General features: G+C 68.3%; 2 protein-coding genes across 4 annotated transcripts; both read left to right on the top strand.

The window, feature by feature from the left end:
- The first annotated feature begins 228 nt into the window (after positions 1-228).
- Positions 229-3436, top strand: VAMP8 (vesicle associated membrane protein 8). Its single transcript, XM_068156658.1, is given in 4 exon segments — positions 229-312; positions 1351-1509; positions 3238-3268; positions 3271-3436. Coding segments are annotated over 4 exon segments (303 nt in total). The 5' UTR covers positions 229-309; the 3' UTR covers positions 3381-3436.
- A 778-nt stretch (positions 3437-4214) lies between these two features.
- On the top strand, positions 4215-8385 carry LOC137450236 (uncharacterized). Of its 3 annotated transcripts, none has more exons than XM_068156565.1 (3): positions 4215-4513; positions 6221-6352; positions 7020-8313. In XM_068156565.1, the coding sequence occupies exons 1-3, from the start codon at positions 4313-4315 to the stop codon at positions 7932-7934; spliced, it is 1248 nt and encodes a 415-aa protein (XP_068012666.1). In that variant the 5' UTR covers positions 4215-4312; the 3' UTR covers positions 7935-8313. The 3 variants fall into 3 exon arrangements, with proteins under 3 accessions (XP_068012666.1, XP_068012665.1, XP_068012664.1); XM_068156564.1 differs by lacking the exon at positions 4215-4513 and having other exon boundaries at positions 4692-6352; positions 7020-7418; positions 7576-8385; XM_068156563.1 differs by lacking the exon at positions 4215-4513 and having other exon boundaries at positions 4701-6352; positions 7020-8321.
- The last annotated feature ends 200 nt before the right edge of the window (positions 8386-8585 follow it).

The raw sequence follows: 8585 nt of genomic DNA, 5'->3' as shown, positions 1-8585 counted from the left end.
CCCCCCCCGCTCCGTTACCTGCCGCCGCCGCCGCCATCGCCACGGCGCCGCCCCCTCCCCCGTGACGTCACGCCACGTCACGGCGCGCGCGCGGGGGTCCCGCAATGCCCCCCCCGGCCCCGGGCACCTCCTGCCCTCCCCCCCCCGGCCCCCCTGACCCCGCCGCGACCTCTGCCCTGACCCCACCCCCGGCCCCGCCGCGCCCCCGGCCCCGCCGCCGCCGCTCCCGGAAGCTCCGAGCGGGGTGGGGTCAGAGGCGGCCGCGGGAGCCGGGAGCGGAACGGGACGGGACCGGCACCGGCAGCGGACATGGTGCGGCTCGGGGGGGCGTCCCGGGGGGCGCTTGAGGGAGTGCCCGGAGTGCCCATGGGGTGCCCGTGGGGGGTCCCGGGTACATATGGGGCACCTGTGGGGTGCCTATGGGGTGCCCGTGGGGGTCCGGGGTACATATGGGGCACCCGTGGGGTGCCCATGGGGGTCTATAGTGCCCAGGGATGGGTGAGGGGTACACATGGGGCACACCTGGGGTGCCCATGGGGTCTTGGGGCGCCTGTGGGGTACTTCTGGGGTGCCCATAGGGTGCCTGGGGAAGCGGCTGTGTGGTGCCTGGCAGGTGCGTGGGGCACCTCTGGGGTGCTGGGGGGGCACCCAGGGGTACCATAGGGTGCTGGGGGTGCCCATGAGAGGCTTGCTGGGTGCCCGGGGTGCCCCCGAGGTGCCTGGCAGCTGCCTTTGGGGTGGCCAGGGTGTACCCTGGGTGCCTATGGGGTGCTTGGAGAAGTGCCCTGGCATTATACAGGGTGACGCCTGGGGGGGCATGGGGTGCCTGGGGGGGGCTTGGGTGGTACCTCAGGGGTGCCCAGGGTGCCTGGGGTGTATATTGGGCGCCCATGGGGTGCTCAGGGGTGCTTGGGTGCTGCCTTAGGGATGCCCAGGGTGTGCCTACAGAGTGCTGGGGGGTGCCCAGGGGGTACTCAGAGGTTCATGTGGGGGTGCCCATGGGGTGCTTGGGTGGTGTCTTAGGGGTGCCCAGGGTGTGCCTGTAGGGTGCTGGGTCGTGCCCAGGGTGCCCATGGAGTGCTCAGGTTCATATGGGGGTGCTCAGGGGTGCATATGGGGTGCCCATGGGATGCCTGGGTGGTACCTTAGGGATGCCCAAGGTGTGCCTAACGGGGTGCTGGGGGGTGCCAGGAAGGTGCCAGGAAGGTGCCAGGAGTCTACACGAGGCTGCCCCTAAAGCACCCAGGACGTGCTTGAGGGATGCCAGGGCCTAGCTGGGGTGGAGGAAGGTGCTGGGTGGCCACGGGGTGCCAGCAGGTGCCCGGTGTGAGGCCTGTGTGGTGGCGGCAGGCGGGCACGGCGGGCACGGCGGGCGATGGGCGCGTGCAGGAGCTGCAGCGCGAGGTGGAGGGCGTCAAGACCATCATGACCCAGAACGTGGAGAGGATCCTGGCACGGGGAGAGAACCTGGAGCAGCTCCACAGCAAGAGCCAGGACCTGGAGGCCACGGTGCGGGCACCGGCGTGGGCACGGCGGGCACCGGGATGGGCGCCGGGGGGGAGCACAGGGTCTCCGGGCTGGGCACAGGGTTTCCAAGCTGGGCACAGGGCTCCTGAGGTGGCACAAGGTCCCTAAGATGGGCAGAGGGCTCCTGAGGTGGCACAAGGTCCCCAAGCTGGCTCAGGGTATTTGAGGTGGGTACAGAGTCCCCAGGGTGGCACCAGGAGTCCAGAGTGGCTCATGGGCGACTGAGGTGGGCACAGGGACCCTGAGTTGGGCATAAGGTCCATAAGGTAGATGTAAGGTCCTCAGGGTGGGCACAGGGTCCCCTTGGAGTTCTTGAGGGGGCAAAAAGCCCTGAGGGTGGCACAGGGTCCCCAAAGGGGGCACAGGGCTGAGGTGGTCGAAGGGTCCTGAGGGTGGCACAGGGTCCCCAAAGGGGGCACAGGGCTGAGGTGGTTGAAGGGTCCTGAAGGTGGCACAGGGTCCCCAAAGGGGGCACAGGGCTGAGGTGGTCGAAGGGTCCTGAGGGTGGCACAGGGTCCCCAAAGGGGGCACAGGGCTGAGGTGGTCGAAGGGTCCTGAGGGTGGCACAGGGTCCCCAAAGGGGGCACAGGGCTGAGGTGGTGGAAGGGTCCTGAGGGTGGCACAGGGTCCCCAAAGAGGGCACAGGGCTGAGGTGGTCGAAGGGTCCTGAAGGTGGCACAGGGTCCTCCCGAGCTGGACACAAGGTCCCCAAGGTTCCTCAGGGTCACTGAGCTGGGCACAGGGCCACTGAGGTGGGAGCAGGGGCTCCTGAGGTGGCACGGGGTCCCCAAGGTGGCACCAGCTCCCCGGGTGGGCACAGCATCCCCAGGAGGCTCCAGCGCTGCGGGCACCTAGGGTGGCACCAGGTCCCCTCAGGCTGGTACTGAGACCCTGTGGGGGCAGACATGGGGGGGGGACACAGTGCCCAAGGGGCTCTGGGCACTGGGTCCAGTTGGGCACTGGGAGCAGGGGCATGGGGCACAAAGGTGGCAGCAAGGGGTCCCCAGGGTGGCATTGGGAATCCCTGGGGTGGCAGTGCAGGTCCCTGGGTTGACAGTGGGGGTGCCCAGGGTGGCACTGGGGGCCCCTGGGGTGGCAGTGGGGATCCCCGGGGTGGCACTGGGGGTGCCCAGGGTGGCAGTGGGTGGTCCTTGAGGTCATGGTGATTGTCCCCAGGGTGGCAGTGGGGGTGCCTGGGGAGGCAGTGGGGGTGCCCAGGGTGGCACTGGGGGTCCTTGGGGTGGCACTGGGGGGTCCCTGGGGTGGCAGTGGGGGTGCCCAGGGTGGCAGTGGGTGTCCCTGGGGGGTCCCTGCAGTCACAATTGATGTCCTCTGGGTGGCAGGGGTCAGCCCCGGGGTGGCGGTGGGGATCCTTGGGGTGGCACTGGGGGTGCCCAGGGTGGCAGTGGGGGTGCCCAGGGTGGCACTGGGGATCCCCGGGGTGGCAGTGGGGATCCTTGGGGTGGCACTGGGGGTGCCCAGGGTGGCAGTGGGTGTCCCTGGGGTGTCCCTGGGGGTGCCCAGGGTGGCAGTGGGTGTCCCTGGGGGGTCCCTGCAGTCACAATTGATGTCCTCTGGGTGGCAGGGGTCAGCCCCGGGGTGGCGGTGGGGGTGTGCCCACAGGGTGGCCGTGGTGGCGGGGGGGTGCCCGGGGGGGTGCCCGGGGGTGCCCGGGGGGGTGCCCGCGGTGTCAGGCCGTGTGCCCTGCAGTCGGAGCACTTCAAGACGACGTCGCAGAAGGTCCTCGCCGCTACTGGTGGCGCAACGTGAAGCTGCTGGCGGCGCTGGGGCTGGCCGGAGCCATCCTCCTCCTCATCATCATCCTCCTGGCCACCGGAGCCATCCCCACATAGGCACCCCCCGGGCACCCCCCGGGCACCCCCCGGCAATACAGCCCTGAGACAGCCGAGCAGACTGAGTGCCAGACACGAGTGGGGACGGGGGGAGGGGAACATGGGAGAGGATTCAGGAGGGACATGAATGGGGGCAGGGGGGAGGGGGGACACGAGTGGGGATGCACGTGGGGAGGACACGAGTGGGGGTACACACATGGAGGGGACACACATGGGGACATGGGGGTCATGAGTGGGGATGCATGGAGGGGACACACATGGGGAGGACATGAGTGGGGACAGGTGACAAGTGGGGACATGGGGGGTCATGAGTGGGGACTCACACAGGGGACACATGAGTAGGAACACAGAGACATGGGGAGGACACCAGTGGGGACGTGGGGGAGACAGGAGTGGAGACACGAGTGGACACGAGTCGGGCACACACTGGGGTTGCTAGCGGGGCCACGTGATGCCATGCCACGGCGCGGGGGGAGCGGTGCCAGGCGGGCGGCTGGCGCCAGGGAACAAAGGACACAGTGTGGTGGCACTGCCAACCTGCCTCAGGGGAGGACATGGAGGAGCCTGCGGGGGGGAGGGGGCCCCAGCGACATAGGGGGTCCCTGGGGGGGGACACCCCCGTGTGGGGGGCTTTAGGTACATGGGGGGCGCTGGGTAAAGCTTGGGGGGTCAGGGGGTCCCGGGGGACCCAGGTGTGGGCCCCGTGTCTGGGCGGAGGGAGGGGGGTAAGGGACTCGGGGGCTCCCAGGGGCACATTTGGGAGGGGGGTTGGGGACATGAGGAGGGGGCCGGGGGGCTCCCCCCACCTCTGGGGGCTGTAGGGGACAGGGTGGCATCGGGGGGCTTGGGGGACCCCACGGCCAGGGCACTGCGGGGCGCCGCAGCTGCGGGACCGGGAGCGCCCTGCGGGGACCTGCAGGCTCCCGGGGACAATGCCCCCGGGGAAGGGACACGCAGGTGCCGGTCACGGTACCTCCCGCCGGAGGTGGCCACTGGGGCCCGGGGCGGGACCGGACGGCAGCAGACGGGACGGAGACAGGCGCTCCGGTACCGGTGCCCACCGGGGACCGATCCCCGGCACCCACCGAGCACCGACCCCCAGCACCCACCGAGCACCGACCCCCGGCGCTATGGTAAGCTCCAGCGCTTTCGCTTTCGGTTCCGGGGGCCCGGGGCTGGGCGGGACACGCAGGACCGCACGGGTCTCGGGGACCCCCCCCCCGCAGCCTCCCGGGGGTCAGGGACAACCCCCGGCCCGCTGCCGCGCCGCGGGGCTCTTTCTGCTGGCGGGAGGGGCGCGACCCCGGGCTGGGGCCGGGGGGTCCGGTGGAGCCGTTCCGTGTCCCTGCGTGGCGGCGGAGCTCCCCTCCCTGCCCCCGCACGCCCCTCGGGGGCCGTCCGCGCCCCCGTGCCACAGCCAGGCCACCCTCGGGTGCCCTGACCCCACCCTGGGTGCCCTCTGTCCTGTCCCCAAGGTCGTTACCTGCCCTGCCCCTTTGGTGCCCCTGTCCCCATGTGCCCCCTCCTCGCGGTACCAATGTCCCCACGGTGCCGCTGCCCCGGGTGCTCTCTCCCCACGGTGCCACTGCCCCGGGTGCTCCCTCCCCACGGTGCCACTGCCCCGGGTGCTCTCTCCCCACGGTGCCGCTGCCCCGGGTGCTCTCTCCCCACGGTGCCACTGCCCCGGGTGCTCTCTCCCCACGGTGTCACTGCCCCGGGTGCTCCCTCCCCACGGTGCCACTGCCCCGGGTGCTCTCTCCCCACGGTGTCACTGTCCCCCTGGTCAGTGCCCACTTCTTCCTGGTGCTCCTTCCCAGGGGGTCCCTTGTCCCTGTGTCCCCACAGGCCCTGTGCCCTCCTTGTGTCCCCAAGCCCCCGGCTCTGCCGTCCCCTTGGTCCCACAGCCCCCTGGCTGTGTCCGTCTGTCCCCAGGGTCCCCCTGTGCCCATTGTCCTGATCCTCACTGTCCCCGAGTCCCCTCGGGCCCCACCCCTCATCCCCACGGTTCCCTGGGGGTTCTGATGTCCCTGTGTGCCACCCCCCGTCCTGTCCCCAAGGTCCTGTGTGTGTCCCATGTCTCTGTGTCACTCTGTCCCAGGTGTGTCCCGTGTCCCTCTGTCCCCCTGTCCCTCAGTCCCCAAGGTCCCATGTCCCTCTGTCCTTGTGTCCCTATGGCCCAGGTGTGTCCCATGTCCCTCTGTCCCCATGGCCCAGGTGTGTCCCTGTGTCCCTCTGTCCCCCTGTCCCTCAGTCCCCCTGGCCCAGGTGTGTCCCTGTGTCCCTCTGTCCCCCTGTGCCTCAGTCCCCATAGCCCAGGTGTGTCCCTGTGTCCCTCTGTCCCCCTGTCCCTCTGTCCCCATAGCCCAGGTGTGTCCCTGTGTCCCTCTGTCCCCCTGTCCCTCTGTCCCCCTGTCCCTCTGTCCCCTTGGCCCAGGTGTGTTCCGTGTCCCTCTGTCCCCCTGTCCCTCAGTCCCCCGTCCCTCAGTCCCTCTGTCCCCCTGTCCCAGGTGTGTCCCTGTGTCCCCCTGTCCCTCAGTCCCTCTGTCCCAGGTGTGTTCCGTGTCCCTCTGTCCCTCAGTCCCCAAGGTCCCATGTCCCTCTGTCCTTGTGTCCCTATGGCCCAGGTGTGTTCTGTGTCCCTCTGTCCCCATGGCCCAGGTGTGTCCCCCTGTCCCTCTGTCCCCCTGTCCCTCTGTCCCCCGGCCCAGGTGTGTCCCCCTGGCCCTGTGTCCCCGTTGTCTCCTGTCCTGCTGTGCCCATGCTGCCCATGCCCCCCGGTTCCCCGCCCGCTGTCCCCCCCGCCCTGTGCCCGGGCTGCCCTCACCGGGGGCCGTGCCCAGGCGGGGCTGGCGCAGTGCCAGCGCCAGGCAGAGGAGGTGACGGAGCTGATGCAGAAGAACCTGGCACGGGCCCTGGAGAGGGAGGGGCGGCTGGCAGAGCTGGACGACCGGGCACAGGAGCTGCGTGCCATGGTGGGCACCCCAGGCACCCAGGGGAGCACCCACAGACACCTAGCGCCCAGGGCGGGGGGGGGATGGCACCTGAGGGGGCATAACTTCAGAGGGGGCACTCATGGGCACCTCTGGGGATGTACAACCCTGGGTGGGCACTCATGGGCTCCTATGGGTGGGCACTCATGGGCACCTATGGGGATGTAGAGCCCTGGGTGGGCACTCATGGGCACCTCTGACGATGTATAGCCCTGGGTGGGCACTCATGGGCACCTCTGGGGATGTATAGCTCTGGGTGGGCACTCATGGGCACCTCTGGGGATGTATAGCCCTGGGTGGGCACTCATGGGCACCTCTGGGGATATATAGCTCTGATTAGGCACTCATGGGCACCTCTGGGGATGTACAGCTCTGGGTGGGCACTCATGGGCACCTCTGGGGATGTGTAGCTCTGGCTGGGCACTCATGGGCACCTCTGGGGATATACAGCCCTGGGTGGGCACTCGAGGGCACCTCTGGCTGGGCACTCATGGGCACCTCTGGGGATGTATAGCTCTGGGTGGGCACTCATGGGCACCTCTGGGGATGTACAGCCCTGGGGGGGAGTGGCACCCTGCAGGGACAGGTGGCACAAGCAGAGGGTGCCCCCCGTGCCGTGTGCCCACCCCAGCCCCTCCCTGTGCCCTAGGGCCGGAGCTTCACCCGCAGCACACGGGCGGTGGCGCGGGCAGCAGCGCAGGGCACACCGCCGCTGGCGATTGGTGGCCTTTGGCCTCGCTGCCCTCCTCCTCCTCATCCTCCTCCTGGTGCTGGTGCTGGCACTGGGGCTGTCCCGGCCAGCCCCTGGCACTGCCAGTGGCACTGCCACCCCTGCCACAACGCCTGGAGGGCACTGAGCCAGCGGAGCCCCCACGGGAAATGGGGACCAGGACCTGCCTGGGGGAACCCCCAACACAAACAGGGACCAGGACCTGCCTGGGGGAGCCCCCAACACAAACAGGGACCAGGACTTGTTTGGGGGAGCCCCCAACACAAACAGGGACCAGGACCTGCCTGGGGGAGCCCCAACACAAACAGAGACCAGGACCTGTCTGGGGGAGCCCCCAAACACGAACAGGGACCAGGACCTGTCTGGGGGAGCCCCCAACACAAACAGGGACCAGGACCTGTCTGGGGGAGCCCCCAACACAAACAGGGACCAGGACCTGTCTGGGGGAGCCCCCAACACAAACAGGGACCAGGACCTGCCTGGGGGAGCCCCCAACACAAACAGGGACCAGGACCTGCCTGGGGGAGCCCCCAACACAAACAGGGACCAGGACCTGCCTGGGGGAGCCCCAACACAAACAGGGACCAGGACTTGTTTGGGGGAGCCCCCAACACAAACAGGGACCAGGACCTGTCTGGGGGAGCCCCCAACACAAACAGGGACCAGGACCTGCCTGGGGGAGCTCCCAACACAAACAGGGACCAGGACCTGCCTGGGGGAGAGCCTACAATCCCAAACCAGCAGCAGCAGCTGTGGGAAGACCCTGCAGGAAAGCAGCTCCAGGAGGTGCTCCAAGGAGACCCTGCCAGGACAACTCATCAGGACCTGCTTTGAGGAGCCCCCCCCAGGAAATGGGGACCAGGAGCTGTTTGGGGGAGACCCTACAGTAAGAGAGCAGTGAGATGGTCCCAGGGGAGACCCTACCAGAACTCATCAAGAGCTGTTTGGGGGAGAGCCTACAATAAACAAGGACCAGGACTGGTTTTGAGGAGCAAATCCATGAGCAGCACATCGAGATGGTTCCATGGGAGACCCTCCAAGAGACCGCCAGGAGCTGTCTGGGGGAGCCCCCACAGGAAACAGGGACCAGGACCTGTTTTGGGGTCACCCTGCAGTAACAAACCAGCAGCAGCTTTGAGCAGACCCTACAATAAACAATGCCCAGGAGCTAGCTGGGAGAGCTTGTGGGGTCACCAGAAGGTATCTCAAGGGGTTCCTGGGAGTGGTGGCTCCTCCAGGAGGTATCTAAGGTGGGGGGTTGGGGCCACCAGGGGATAGCTAAAGGAGCTTTGGTGGGCACCAGAAGGTATCTCAAGGAAGTTCCTGGTCTACCAGAAGGAGGTTGGGGGTCACCAGGAGGTATCTCAGGGGGTTTCCAAGAGTGGTGGCTCCTCCAGGAGGAGCATGGGGGTGGTTTGGAGCCACCAGGATGTATCTGAGGGGGGTTGGGGTCACCAGAAGGTATCTAAAGAGGCTTCCTGAGTA

Source organism: Melanerpes formicivorus, unplaced genomic scaffold (genome assembly GCF_026170545.1).
Source record: "Melanerpes formicivorus ecotype bairdi unplaced genomic scaffold, bMelFor1.0.p_v2 SCAF_34, whole genome shotgun sequence".
In the NCBI taxonomy this organism is placed as follows: domain Eukaryota; kingdom Metazoa; phylum Chordata; class Aves; order Piciformes; family Picidae; genus Melanerpes; species Melanerpes formicivorus.
This window is presented reverse-complemented; position numbering and strand designations above follow the sequence as displayed.

What these genes read in the sequence shown, in the direction of transcription:
- LOC137450236 (XM_068156563.1), top strand. Translation starts at nt 5,402, where the DNA reads ATGTCCCTGTGTGCCACCCCCCGTCCTGTCCCCAAGGTCCTGTGTGTG. An exon ending in CACAGGAGCTGCGTGCCATG is followed by an intron (nt 6,353 to 7,019) that starts GTGGGCACCCCA and finishes CCTGTGCCCTAG; the next exon opens with GGCCGGAGCTTCACCCGCAG.